This window comes from Anguilla anguilla, chromosome 11 (genome assembly GCF_013347855.1).
Source record: "Anguilla anguilla isolate fAngAng1 chromosome 11, fAngAng1.pri, whole genome shotgun sequence".
NCBI classification, from domain to species: Eukaryota; Metazoa; Chordata; class Actinopteri; order Anguilliformes; family Anguillidae; genus Anguilla; species Anguilla anguilla.
This window is the reverse complement of record NC_049211.1, coordinates 5,773,198-5,788,375: the sequence shown is the minus strand read 5'-3', so window position 1 is coordinate 5,788,375 and position 15,178 is coordinate 5,773,198. Positions and strand designations below refer to the sequence as shown.

The following is a 15,178-nucleotide window of genomic DNA, read 5'->3' as shown; positions in this document are numbered from 1 at the left end:
GAACTGATCATTAGCACACACAGTTAGTGGACGTATTTTTTTTAATCAGTAGGACACCCTGGCCTGCACTTTATTGTCATGTCAAAAAGTATCCAGCAGGAAAGCATTACAAGATGAGAATAATCTGCATTTAGAATGAGAAAGTAAAAACATTTTAAAACATACTTAAATTATTTATTTAGTGTTTATGCTTGCATTTATTTCTCCTTTCTGTTAGTGTCTGCAATTCTAATCAATATTTAAATTCATTTTTGTAATGGAGCGAAACCACGAATATGGTGTGGAACCTTAATTTAAAATACCACAGGGGGGCAGTAGAGTCTTTTTAAAAACTGATCTCAATCACAGCGTTTTCCATTGGAAATTCTGAAATGGATCCAGAGGACCCTATCCAAAAAAAATGGATGAGATTCCTTAAACTAAAGAGGGGTTTTGGGGAAACTTGAATCCTTACCTAGACCTGAATACACTTCGGCAATAGTTGAGCTACACCATTCTACCCTCACAAGATCACGTGTATTATTTCACGTAAACCATTGGAAGCATAGCCAACTTCATTGCAGGTCGAATGGACGTGATCTCTCGTCTGATTCTTCTTCAGTTCATCTGGGCTCCCGCGGTGGCAGTCGGCCTTCTGTTACTCACCAGGAGAAAGGCTCGGCTTGACGGGAGTGCCCGAGAGCTGATTGTTCCCTTAATATCACACGGACATACTGGTATGCTGTGAAAACCTGGAAAATAACTGAATGCTTTCTGCTTCGTCTACTCTGATGCTACTCCGTGCGCAACTCGTCTGGTGAAACTCTATTGCACATCCCCCATTGCATAAGCAGGACTAAAAATATGTTTCTCTTCTACCCCTATCCCTCGTATTCTAACACGTGACAGTACTTCTAACTTTAGGGAGCGACTGGGGCGTGTTTGTGTCTGTGCTTGTGCTTGTGCTTGTGAGTGTTTGTGTGTGTGCGTTTTTGTAGTTGGGTGTGTTCGAGTGTGAGTGCGTGCGTGTTGGTGTGTGTGTGTGTGTGCGCGTGCGTGTTTGTGCCTGTTTGTGTGTGCATGTGTTTGTAAGTGTGTTTGTGCTTGTGTGTGTGTTTGTGTGTGCGCGAGAGAGAGAGTGCGTGTGTGTGTGTGTGTGTGTGTGTGTGTAAGCATGCTTGGTGCAGCACCCTCCCTCATTGGATACAGGTAGCAGAGAGGCAGAGAGAGTGTTCTGTGGAGTGGGGGGGTTGTGTGTGTGGGGGGGGGGGGTAAGACTCATTGTCCCATTTCAGTGTTTCCCTGAGCCATCTCTACCCCTGCCCCTCCTCTCAGGGCCAGCTGAGGCTCCCGCGTGGGTCACGCTCGTCTGAGAAATCTGTCCCCCCGAGTCTCTGCATCTACGAGGGGAGGGAGGGAGGGAGGGAGGAGGGGGAGATGGAGGGAGGAGGGGGAGAGTGAGGGAGGGGGGGAGGAAGGGAGAGAGGGGGATGGGGGGGGAGGGGGGGAGAGAAAGATTAGATTTTTTTATTTTTATGTCCCATTTATTTAAACATTTGAAAAAATAGTATTCATAGAAACAAACAATAACCTCCAATCAAACCAGTGTTAACAGTGTTCCTAAAAGAAACTAAAAAGGGACAAAAGGCCAAAAAAAGACTTTAAAAGAAACAAATAAAGCTGCAATAAAATCAATACAGACCTATAAATCCATCAGAACACAGACCTCCAGTAAAACATTAATGATAAACGAGAGAGAGAATGAGCTATGCAAATACAAATGCACATAACTGCTCTAGACTCGCACATGCCGTCTAATTGCCTGCAACACGCCTTAAAGGAAGGCCAGATGCGAGTGCTTGTTTAGACATTCCCTGGGTGGATACAAATATGTTATTTATTTGCATGCCAGATTCAGTCGGCCCAGGCAACTTCGCTGGATGTTTACTGAAGTATACAGTATGCCTCATCTCAAGGGTGTCGTAGAAATAATACCCCACTTAGGAATCCAGCCTGCAGCTTTAAAGTTTGGATTCCAGTGCTGTTTTGGTGCACATCACCACCCACACACCACTATGGGAGCCATATGTTTGGATATATGGAGTGTGAGTGCATCGTAAGCCTTATGGTGCTTCATAAGCCTTATGAGTGCATAATAAGCCTTGTAAGTGCATCAGAAGCCTTATGAGTACATTATAAGCCTTATAAGTGTATCATAAGCATTATGTGTGCATCATAAGCCTAATAGCGCATCACAAGTATTATGAGTGCATCATAAACCTTATGAGTGCATCATAAGCCATATGAGTGCTTCATAAGCGCTATGAGTGTATTACAAGCCTTATGAGTGCACCGTAAGCCTTATAGTGCATCATAAGTCTTATAAGTGCATTGTAAACCTTATGAATGCATCGTAAGCCTTATAACTGCATTGCAAGCTTTATGAGTGCTTCATATCCTATGGGTGAATTGCAAACGTTATGAGTTCATCGGTAGCCTAATGGCGCATCGTAAGGCTTATGAGTGCATCGTAAGGCTTATGAGTGCATCGTAAGCCTTATGAGTGCATCATAAGCCGTAGGGGGGCATCGTAAGGCCGAATGGGTCTCTGATTTTGGGCTCTGATCTCACCTGAGTAGAAGCGAGCTGTGCAGCAGAGGCCCTCGCCACGGGCGGTCCTGTAGACGGGCGAGACGCAGACGCGGGTGCTGGAGGGCAGGCCGGTCAGCAGCGTGGAGAGGGCGCCGGGGGGCAGGTAGCGGGACGAGGGGGCGCTGGACGAGCCGCCGTCCCCCTCCCAGGTGACCCAGTAGCCCTTCAGCCCGCCGGCTTTCCCCTTCCACTGCACGCGCACCGAGTCGCTGCCCACCGTGTTGAGCTGCAGGTCCGCCAGAGCAGGCAGCTCTGAGGGGGGGGGGGGGGGGAGGGAGAGAGGGAGGGGGGGGGGGAGAGAGAGAGAGAGAGAGAGGGAGGGAGGGAGTGTGTGAGGAGAGAGAGAGAGAGAGAGAGAGGGGAGGGGGGGGAGGGGGGGAGGGGAGGGAGGGAGGGAGGGAGGGAGGGGGAAAGAGAGTGAGAGAGGTAGTGTGTGTGAGAGAATGTGCGGAGAGAGAGAGAGAGAGAGAGGGAGTGTGTGTGAGAGAATGTGAGGAGAGAGAGAAGAGAGAGAGGAGAGGAGAGAGAGGGGGAGAGAGAGAGTATAGTGTAGTTATAGGTGGTTTCATTTGGTAACATGAGCTCCTTGTGCAATATCGCAGTTCACGGATATTCAAGGACATTATATAAGTATTTAATATTTTATTATGATTATTTTTTTTAAAGATTTCACACGTTACGCAGAAAACGATGCTCACCCTCCTGCGTGCAGGCCCGGACGGACATCGCCCTCTCCTGGCCGGAGGTGTGAAAGGCGCTGACGGTGACGAGGTACTGCGTGTCGGGCTCCAGCTGGGTCAGCAGGGTGGAGTTGCGGTCGCGGCCGACGGTGGTGACGCGGACCTTCCCCGCCGGGATGGCGCCGTACTCGACCTGGTACCGCTGCACCGAGTCCGGCTGGAGCGGGCCCCAGCTGACCCGCACGCGGTCCAGGCCCGACTCGGACACGGTCACCACAGCTGGGCTCAGGACCTCTGGGGGGTTGGGGAATTGGGTGGAGCGCGTGGAAATATCGGGAGGAAATTGGGCAGTGTAGGAGGAGGGGAGGGTGGGGGTGGGGGTGGAGGGTGGAGAGGGATGGAAAATTAAGGAGGAATGGAGAAAGAACAGATGTGATTTTAGGAATTTGGAAAGAGTGAGAAATGAACTGGCAACTCCTGTTCCTGGAGATCCACTGCCGTGTAGGTCTTCTCTTTTGGCCCTAATTTTGCACGACTGATTATGCTAATTAGCAGCTCGACGAGATCTCTCTCTGTGGAATGACGTGAGCTTTGTTAGGGTTGGACTGAAAACCTACAGGAATCTGGCAGATCTCCAGGAGCGGCACTGGGCAGCCCTGCTGCTGTAAGACAGTGTTGAATACACACTGATGTATCGCACAGTACTACTTCCACCCCCCCCTGCTCACGCCCCCCCCCGCCGCCCCCGCCCCCTCTCTCACCGGACAGCGTGGTGAAGGAGACGGACAGGGGCTTCATACTTCCACCCCCCCGTGCTCCCGCCCCCCCCCTACCCCCCCCCCCCGCCCCCGCCCCGCCCCCCCTCTCACCGGACAGCGTGGTGAAGGAGACGGACAGGGGCTTCATACTTCCACCCCCCCCCCCCGCCCCCCGCCCCCGCCCCCCGCCCCCGCCCCCCCCCCCGCCCCCCCGCCCCCCGCCCCGCCCCCCCCTCTCACCGGACAGCGTGGTGAAGGACACGGACAGGGGCTTCACGTAGTCCAGGTTGGACTCGGGCGTCAGCGTGGCCCGGTACGCGGTGTCCGGCTTCAGGTCGTTGAGCGTGGCGAAGTTGGAGTCGCCGGGCCGGCTGAGCTTGCGCCACGGGCCGCCGCCGGTGCTGGTGCTGGTGCCGTCGCTGGGCCGCCCGTGATCGCCCCCCGCCCCCCCGCCGGTCCGGTCCGGCCCGAAGCGGATGTCGTAGTAGCCGGTGCCGGAGCTCAGGACCGGACGCCACTGCAGGACGGCGCTGCGGGAGGTGACGTCTCGAACCTGCAGCCGCTCCGCCCGAATTATCTCTGAGGAGAGAGGGAGGGAGGGAGAGTGTGAGAGTGTGAGGGGGAGAGGGAGAGAGGGAGGGGGAGAGTGTGAGAAGAGAGAGGGAGAGAGGGAGGGGAAGAGTGTGAGAAGAGGAGGAGAGAGGGGGAGGGGGAGAGGGAGATAGGGAGGGATAGAGGAAGGGGTAGAGTGTGAGGAGAAAGGGAAAGGTGGAGAGAGAGAGGGAGTGTGAGGAGGGAGAGGATAAAGGGAGGGGGAGAGAGGGAAAGAGAGAGTGAGAGTTAGAGGAAGAGAGTGTGAGGGGAGAGTGAGGGAGGGAGAAAGTGTGAGGAGAGAGAGAGAAAGAGAGAGAGGGATGGACAGACTAAGAAAAGAGGGAGAATAAGAGAGACAGATGGTGCGAGCGCGGAGCTAAGGAGAGGAGTAAGGAGTCCCCAGACAGACGCCTGGGCGGCAGCGCTACGTTAGCAACACCAGCAGTAAAAATCACTCGGAATAGAAGCTGCCGTCAGAAGATGCTCCTTCTGACAAATGTCAGCCTCATAAGGGATCCTCCTCTGGAGCACTCCCGCTTTCTCTTCCTGCTTTACGGAACCGATGACGCAGTCGGGAAGTCGGAAGCAAGCACGGCAGTTTTCCCCGCCATTGATTTCATTCGACTGCTTTTGTCACATGGATTTAACATCCCCGAAAAATGTTTTGTTTTTTTTTTCTGTCCAGGCTTGATTTTTCTTTTCCCTTGCACATAAGCGTCAACAGTGTATGTGTGTGAGTGTGTCTGTGTGTGTGTGTGTGTGTGTGTGTGTATGTGTGTGTGTGAGAGCGAGAGAGAGAGAGAGAAAGAAAAAGAGTGTGTTTGCATGTTTGTGCACACGTGTGAGTGTGTCTGCATTAATCATTTTATGTATATAGTATATATGTCCTTATGCATATAATAACTGGTGTGTGTGTGTGTGTGTGTGTGTGTGTGTGTGTGCGCGTCACGCGTTACCCAATCCTTGGCCAGAGAAATGCCCTCTATAAATACCCATGACTGGCATCCCGGGGGCCATAGGCTGGGCGGCGAGGGGTACGGGGGGTGGGGGGGGGGGGGGTGGTTTGTGGGGGTTACTGGGGGGTGGCTGGAGATAGTGGGGAGTGGCTGGGGGGGTAAATTTCTTTATTAATAGACCCCCCCCCCCCCACCTCTCATTTCGGCGTCTTCCCGCCTGTCTGCCCGTTTCCTCCTGAATCACCCCGTCCCGTCTGTTGCTAGCCTCCCGTGCCAGGACAGTCCCGTAACGTATAGCAGTGCCCCGGGTTCGGGAAGTATAGCAGGAACCCCAGTGTACTGTGTCAGAAGTACACTATTAATACAGTCTGGAATTACCCTCCCCTGCTCCACTTCCACCAGGCTCTTCCTCCATAAGTCTCTCTCTCTCGGTCTCTATCTCTCTCTCTCACACACACACACACACACACACACACACACAGCTTGCGTTCCATATGTCAGAGATGCTTTCTGATGGCTTTATAGGTCTGTATTGGTTCTATTGCAGCTTTATTTGTTTCTTTTTAAAATCTTTCTTGGCCTTTTGTCCATTTTTAGTTTCTTTTAGGGACACTGTTAACATTGTTGGATTGAAGGTTATTGTTTTTTTGCCACAAATACTTTTTTGCAACGTTTAAATGTGACATATAAAAAAAAAATCTTCTCTCTCGCTCACTCTCGCTCTCGCTCTCTCTCTCGCACATGCAGCTTGTGTTCCATATGTCCGTTTATGCCCCGCATCTCAAAGATTATGGGAATTATTTAAACGGCCCATCTGCAGAGGTTCAGTCTCAGTGACTCGGTATGAGCTCAGTATGCCAGCGTTGCACACAGCAGCGGCCTCTGTGTGTTTAGTGGGTGTTCAAGAGAGAGATCCAAACTCTGATCTCTCTCTCTCTCTGATCTCTCTCTCTCTCTCTTTCCCCCCTAATATAACAAATATATATGAGACCAAGAGATCTAGGCTCTGATCTATATCTCTCTGTGTCAATCTCTGTCTCTCTCACTTTCTTTTGCTCTCTCCCTCTCTCTCTCTTTGCAATATTACACATATGGATAAGACAGAGATGAGAATTTGAGTCTTTGGGGAAAGTTGAAGTTAGCCTGCCTTAGTTTTATACCCAATCCATTCACTTTATAACTACACATTCTGAACAAGAGAACTGCACACATTATGTGATCTCTCTTCCTCCATCCCTCCATCCCTCTCTCCCTCTCTCTTGCTCTTTTTTTCATTTCTGATCTTGGTTTTTTTTTTTTTTTAGTGTATGGTTTTTGGGTTTATTTTGTTCTTTGTATTAAAAGACCAGTCATGTTTTATTATAGTGCCACAATAAAGGTGGGTTAAAAAAACTCTCTCCCTCTTTCTTTCTTTCTCTCCCTCCCTCTCTCCCTCTCATGAGTCTAAAAGTTATATTCCACTTTGTTTTTTTTGTACTCCTTCCTCTCGTGCTCCATTCACTCACCGATGATGGCGTCCCTCAGGTCGTTGGCGATGATGTTTATGTCATCGATGTCCACGAAGTACAGGTGGCTGTCGACGGGCGGGGTGACCACCTTCCGTAGCACCTGGTAGTTCCCGTGTCCCGTGGAGACCGTCAGCACGGCCACGCCCTCCTCCCGCAGCTCCGCCATTGGTCCCTCCACGGCGCCAGGCTGCATGCCGTCCGTCAGCCACACCAGCACCCGGGGCAGCCCCGCCCTGGCCCCGCCCTCCCCTCCCTCCCGCAGGACCTGCTCCTGGGCCAGCTTCAGGGCCGCTTCCGTGTTGGTGTCGCCCTGGATCTGAGTGGTGCGCTGCAGCGCCTCCTGCAGGCCGCGCTGGGTACTGTGCGCCCGGAAGCCGAACTCCAGGTGGGGCCTGGTGCCCACCTGCAGCAGCGCCACGCGCACCTGGTCGGGCCCCAGGGCGAAGGGCCGCAGGAGCTCCGACAGGAAGCCGAGCGTCCGCGCGAACTCGTAGGAGGAGATGCTGCCCGACGAGTCCAGCAGGAACAGGACGTCCCCCTCGCAGCAGTTCCACGCTGAGACGGAGACAGGAAGGGACCGTGGGGGGGGGGAGGACAAGAGGAAAGGACAGAGAAAGGACACGGAGCGTATGGTAAGTAAACAGGAAAAAGGATGCGGGAACTTTTAACCCTGAGCATGAGGGATGATGCCGGAGGAGACAGGGACACGCAGTATGTCCTGTGCCCCTTCCACACGGCATGTGCCTGCTCTAAATAGTTCATTGCTCCTGCTGCTGCTTGACCAGAACAGTGACTCGTGTGGCTAGCTGCCGCCGCTAGCGAAAGAACGGTGAGAGGTTCTGTGGGCTTTATGGGGGGAGTGTGTTGTGATAACGGTGAGACGAGCGAATCCGCAGACGCCCACGAACACGCGCGCCACCATCCACTCAGATCTGCGCTGACAGCCCTGCCATCATACTTTCCTTCAGTATTTATCCAGCTCTTTCTCCGTTCCTCTCATCTTTCCAGAAATCTCTCCCTAACCCTTCCTCCCTCCCACCCTCTCTCTCTTTCTCTCTCTCTCTCTCTCTCTGACACACACACACGCAAACATAGATATTTTCTCTCTCTCTCTCTCTCTCCACCTCCACCTCCACCTCCTTGGAACGCTGCTGCACAGTCATTAAAGTTCAATGGGCCGGGAAGTGAGGGAGGGAGAAAGAAAGAGAGCGCACAGGAGAAGGAGAGGTTTTTTGAAAAATAAGAAACGAGGGAAGGAGAAAAGAGGTGCTTGGAGGAAGAAAAAAAAAGAGGTGCTTGGAGAAAGGCCGAGCCAGAAACGATGCAGCAATAATAATGAAGAGAGACGAACGGGGATGAGGTGGGGGGGGGAGGGGGTGCGGGAGCGTACGGAGCGAAGCTTCAATCATAATGTTTACGCGACCTGAGTGAAGTGTTATTAAACACAAACTCCCAAGCTCCCTGGCACAGAGGACCCTCGGAGCGGGTCTGGAAATAAACAACAGATGACGAGATGGTAGACTGCAGGAGCTGGAGAGGACGGCGAGTGCTACTGGTCATGGGGGGGCGGGGGGGGGGGGGGGGGGTTAGAGAGGAGAGGAGAGGAGAGAAAAAAGGGTGAGGGTAGGTATGCGCCAGTGGTAGAGAAGGAATGTAAAAGTGTTCCCTCTCTGCATTCCGGACTGAGAGCATGTGTGTGTGTATGTATGTGTGCATTTCTGTGTATGTGTATGGCGTGGGTACGGACGCATATATGTGTGTGTGTGTGTGTGTGTGTGTGTGTGTGGGCTACAGCCTCAGGTATAATGGGCAGTAAAAAACAATGGAGTGTGAAAGAGAGGAACTTGTTGTCATCACAGGACATAGGACAGCAGTGAGGGGCTCACTGGCACTGACATCACAGGACTGAGGACAGGAGTAAGGGGTTCCCTGTCAGTGACATCACAGGACTGAGGACAGGTAGCCCGCACACACACATGCACCCACGCCATACACATACACAGAAATGCGCACATACATGCACACACACACACACACACACATATACACACACACACACTCACTCTCTCTCTTTGTCTGCCTCTCTGGACCCTGACCTGGGGAGGGCGGGTATCCTTGCTTTAACTGTCCCTCTGCCCTGTTTGTTCCCATTTTCCACAGACTCTGCGTGTCTGTCTGCCTCCCACTAAACAAACATGTCTGGCCCTTCATGTGTCTGTTTCACTGTCTGCTGGGCTCTCTACCTCCACACACAGATTTATATACATCAGTGTCCACCTCACTGTCTGTCTATCTGAGTCTACTTTATCTCTATTTCAACCTCGGTAGCATCAAAGCACCCAGCTCAAGTGAAGCAGTAAAAACTCTAAAGGAAAACATTTCGATCGGGCTTGGGCGGAGCTTCAGGTTTATGTCAAGGGGCAGCGGTGTCCCTCTTGGCTCCCATCCAGGGGCGGGGCCATTGGGTTCAGAGGGAGTTTCAAAATAGGAGGGAGATAAGAGGCTCAGAGAGATCTCTCAAGATCTGCATCAGATCTGCACATGAGCTGCCTGCTTGTCTCTACCATATGTGGTTGCATGGGCCTGCGCTACGCACGCACACACACACAAACACACATACACACATATGCACGCACGCACACACACAAACACACACACACACATACACACATATGCACGCACGCACGCACACACACAAACACACACACACACACATACACACATACACACATATGCACGCACGCACACACACAAACACACACACACACACATACACACATATGCACGCACGCACACACACAAACACACACACACACATGCACACACGCACACACTCAAACACACACATAAACATGCGCACACACACACACACGCACATGTGCACACACACACATACACACACATACACATACACACACACACACACATGCACGCACGCACACACACAAACACACACACACACACATACACACATGCGCACACGCACACACTCAAACACACACATAAACATGCGCGCACACACGCACATGTGCACACACACACACACACACATGCGTGCACACACACACACGCACACACACACACACGCACATGTGCACACACACACACACACGTGCGTGCACACACACACGCACACACTCACACAAACACACACGCACATGTGCACACACACACGTGCGTGCACACACACACGCACACACACACACACACGTGCGTGCACACACACACGCACACACTCACACACACACACACACACACACACATCCCGCTGATGCTTTACGATGCTTCGGCTGCTGATCAGCAGGTGTGTCCCGTCACACCAGATGGGTTCCAGAACTTCAGAGAACAAAAACAAGATGTTCGACTTTGCTCAGGTCAGCCTCAGATATGCCCAATATGCAGATGCTCTCATATCCTGGAGTTCACTGTAGCCTCTGCTTACAGACATGTCCACCCCACCCCAAAACAGGAAATCCCACTTTAGAATTATGCTGTGCTCCATATTATTACAGTGCTCACACAATAGAAAATATGATCATATAATACTGGGCATGCTTCAGTTGACCTAAAAAACTAACCACTGCTCTCCTTCTAAATAACTTGGCTGGACACCCCGCATAATATCCCCACAAAGAGTGGATAATTCCTTACATGGCAACCACCATCCAGAGGCTTTGTGTACACATAAAACAAATTACCAAGAAAGGCATTAGGACTGTTTTTTAATTATTATATTTTTTTATATTTTTTTATGGCACAAGACAAAACCCAACCAGAGAAGCCATCAAGATGTACCACTGATGACATGATGCAGTACTTTGGAAACCACAATGGTGACAATTAAATAAGCTTTGTTGTGATATGCTAATGTGTATATTTTAGAAGAGAAATATTTATATTGTTTCAAATATAACTGCCACTAATATAATGATATAAAAAAGGAGTTTGACCATGACAACAAGGACCTTGGGTTGGCACAAATTGTACAGCCAACACCAGCTTGCTGCAGGTATCTCAGAAAAAGTTTAGGACACCTGAAATCATACGAAGGTAATAATAATGATGATTTTGATCAGTTATTAATATTATCAATATGACATGAACATCTTTTATTTATATTTTTTAAATCCCTTTTCAAGGATCTCAATGCTGTTTATAAAGAATGGGGGGGGGGGGGGGGGGCAGGAGGATCTCATGCACAACAGCCACCAATGAGTAGCACCTTTATTGGGAACCTTTACATTGGTCACAGACCTTGGCAGTCAAGTGTACTGTACGTGCCACTTTTCAATAAAACCTGAGCCCGGCTGCTTGCACACAGGATACGGCCACGGGACTCTGGTCCTGGGCTTCCCCCCTCGTTTGACTCTGCGCCAGAGTTTCAGTTTCCTGCGCACTGATACTGTCCTGCGCTGGGAAATAAGCTAATGACGTGGTGAGCTTCAGGCTGTCTCAGGACTGTGTGCGGTCTTGCATATTTGTGTCATTTGGAACCTTCCTACTACCTTCATTGGTCTACAGCAGACCCGGGTCAACTACGTATTTGTCTTGGATTCAAATACTTTTCTGTGCTCTATTGATCTTGCCTGGTGTCAATTGAGCCTGTCAATGAGGCGGGGTTTGCACTTTTTGAGAGTATTTCATTGGTTCCACCAGACAAGATCAGTAAAGCGCAGAAAGGTATTTGAATCCAAAACAAATACGTATTTCACCCAGGTCTGGTCTGAAGGCAGCCCTAATTCTGGAAGTGACGTGGTCATTAATATTTTCTTCGTGATTCTGTGTAATTTTACATTTCTGAGAAGTGTTGCGATTGCGGTCAACCTCAAATTATGACCGACTTTCTTAATTTGAATTTGCCACAGCAACCGCCAACCTTGGCTCACCTAATGTTGACCTTATGCGGAACTGAACATTTCACCAGCCCTACCTATGCTTAATATAAAACTATATCCCCTAACCCTAATAATACTACATTCTCTATTTCTTACACCTACTATGACAGGTAACTTGTTGTAAAGTTACTATGTTGTAAAATTATGTATTGACTATAATCATCATTCGTGACCCTGCTGGCACTGTTCATTGCCCAAACCTTTCTGAATAGACTTATGTAAGTTGCTCTGGATAAATACCAAAAAATATCAATGTCAAAATGAACCCTTTTCATGAGCAAATCTAAATTAGTGCCACTACTGATGTTTTAAGCCTTCTTAGATATTAAAGACGCATGTAGAAGGGTTACTATTGCTTTTAAGGAGAACCTGAAAACCAGACACTTCTTGATTAAACTGGGGTCTTGATTAAACTAGTCTTGAGGTGTCTGAAGTGGTGGTATTTCCAGTTTTTACCATACAGAGGTTTCTGAACCAGTCAAACACAGTATCACCAGGTGTTTGAGAGAGTTCCATGATCCATAACGATATATTGTTGATGCATTGATCAGCAATAAAACGAGACTATCAGAGGGAAAGTGACAACTTCCAACTTCCCATCCTTACATAACAGCACCACACAGTCTCAGCCTCTTTAAAATCAACCATAGCTGCAAGCAGTATTTAAACAACAGCAAAAACAACACTAATAATAATAATAATAATAATAATAATAATAATAATATACAAACATTAATATTTATTATTATTATTATTATTATTATGGTTTATTTTAAAGAGGCTATTATTATCTGTAGCTTTAGTCTATTTTGCATTTTTCCTCTCTGAATTCTGATGGACTTCGTGAGTGTGCTGGCCTGCGCTATTTCCACCTCTGCTGAGCGGCCAGCGGACTGGAGCAATAGTGTACACTGTGTATTTTAGTCTCCCACCCCTAGACCGCCCCCCGGTCGCGGCTTACCTGTGTCAGATTCGGCGTCTTGGGTGTCGGTCAGCCGTAGAAGGACAATGACCAGCGCGCAGGTGAGTGAAATTCGGCGCTCCATGTAAGTCGCGGTACTCATCCAACTACTCAGTTAAAGGAAATGCGATTTAAAAAAGCGTGACACACGAAGAGCGCCTCCTCTCATTGCCCGATACTCCGCTTCAGCGAAGTCTCCCCCCCTCACATTCCCGGGATCCTCGTCTTCGTCTCGCAGAATTATTACCGATTTTCTATTTTTTTATTTCAGTCAAAATCCAAAATGTAAATCCTCGTGGTTTTCCTTCGGTTTCCAGTTTCCTCCCTCGGCTACTTTCTTTTCCTCTCACCATTCAATCACGCAGTCCAAAAACACCTGTACCGTTGTGAACTCTCTCTCTCTCTTTCCAACTTAACGTCCTGTTGAACAAAAACAGTCAGATTTTTGTGAAGTTGACTATTGCCTTTATGGACAAAGTAATAAAATAATCTCAGCGCTTCTCTGACACTGCTCTCGTGCTGTTTCCACCCTTTCCAATCCGTGCTCCCTCCTCTCTTCTCCTCTCTTCTGGAGTGTCTTAGTTTTCACGGGTCTAGGCGTCACGATTTTGGAATGGTGCCCGATTTTTTTTCTTCTCCTCCAGTAGACTTAGGCTACTTCTCATGGGTTTTTTGTCCCAGCATTCGTTTCAAACAGGTTATTTAAACACATTCCAGCCCCCACGAAATATCTTTAATCACCCCACTGCTGCTGCGCCATTTACTATTTTGAAAGGTCTCTACTTCGCGGTTAAGCCGTGAGCTAATGATAGTTAATGTCTGAACACGTCTACCGGTTTTAGAAAACGGGGGCTGAAGACAAACTGAATGACAGCACACTTCATTCCCTCAAAATAATCCCCTAATAACTGTACTTTTATGACTTCACTGGCTTCGGGGCTGCTGACAGTCAGCTAGAATTTTCTTGATCTGTGTATCTGCGGGGCCCATAAATTATCTTAAGGAGTCTTGTCGGTGCGGAGGACTAGATATCTGAGCCTACCATTACGTGAGTGTATGTCTTGCATGTGTGCCTGTATGTATGCGAGTTTAATAGTGTAAATATAGACACTGGGTGAGTATTGGTCAGAACTCGGTGCGACTGAAGAGCGCGCGATAAATCATTCAGGGCCCACTCAAGCGGTTTTAGCGGAAGGGGGACAAACCGGATGTTTGGATCAAAGTTTGGATCAAAGTTTGAGTGCTCTCTGTCGCAGACAAACATTAACTTTCGGTAACTGTTCGTAGGGGAAAGGGTGCGTGTGCATTTGTCCCGTTGCATATGATAGTCAGCTGCTCTAAGTCCTGAGGGACATTTGCGGTGGGAGATTGTCCCCGAACTTCATTATCTTGTCTCTGAACGTGATTATCTGTAATGCAACGATCCAACCATTGGAACTGGCATCTGAGTCCAGAAATAGTTAATCATGAGTTTGGATGTATGGGAGCCCTTATTGCGTGTGCGCGTGCACGTGTGTGTATGTGTGTGTGTGTGTGTCTTCAGAGCCAACAGATCTCTCATGAACGGCCAGTACGTGCTACACACACAAAGGCAGCCCAGAGCCCTTGAGAACACACCCCTGTAATGGCTGCTACTGGTAGCTACTTCTCATAATGCTTGTGCCCTGGTTCACATATGCCTCAAACGTTCTCAGTCAGTGTCTGCATATACGGAAGGATACCTGTAACACAAACCATATTTCCCATTGCTGATGTATCGTTTCACCGAACCTTTATCTCGGTTTGGCCGGCAGTTGTTTTTTTTTTTTTTTTAAACTCCTCTAGTAAAAACAGAAATTCCACGGCAACATCTGCAGATCCTTTCACAAATATGAAGGTCATTTTAATAAAATGTATGCTTGTGACAGCTTCACCTTTACTGGTTCTCAAACTTGCAGGAGCATGTGTATTCTATTATCAAGTTCAGATTTTCAATAATAGAACATTCAACACGGAATAATGTTAAAAAAACCTCAGAGGTACAGACAGTGATTTATTTATTTACTTACTTATTTAATACAACTGATTTTCTGAAGATTATTTTAAATATGGAGCAGCTGAGATTAGAGTTTAAATCTTAAATAAAAAGTTTAGCTGTGCATTTAATGGAAAAGTTCCCCTTTTTATCTGAAGATATGATCAGTGATCAGCCTTGC

At 48.8% G+C, this 15,178-nt stretch overlaps 1 protein-coding gene across 1 annotated transcript; it reads right to left on the bottom strand.

Moving 5' to 3' along the window:
- Window positions 1-23: 23 nt before the first annotated feature.
- vwa1 (von Willebrand factor A domain containing 1) lies at window positions 24-13,907 on the bottom strand. Its single transcript, XM_035380586.1, has 6 exons — window positions 12,984-13,907; window positions 7,125-7,682; window positions 4,310-4,648; window positions 3,330-3,605; window positions 2,611-2,883; window positions 24-1,379 (listed from the first exon to the last, which is right to left on the bottom strand). The coding sequence occupies exons 1-6, from the start codon at window positions 13,084-13,086 to the stop codon at window positions 1,339-1,341; spliced, it is 1,590 nt and encodes a 529-aa protein (XP_035236477.1). The 5' UTR covers window positions 13,087-13,907; the 3' UTR covers window positions 24-1,338.
- Between the last annotated feature and the right edge of the window lie 1,271 nt (window positions 13,908-15,178).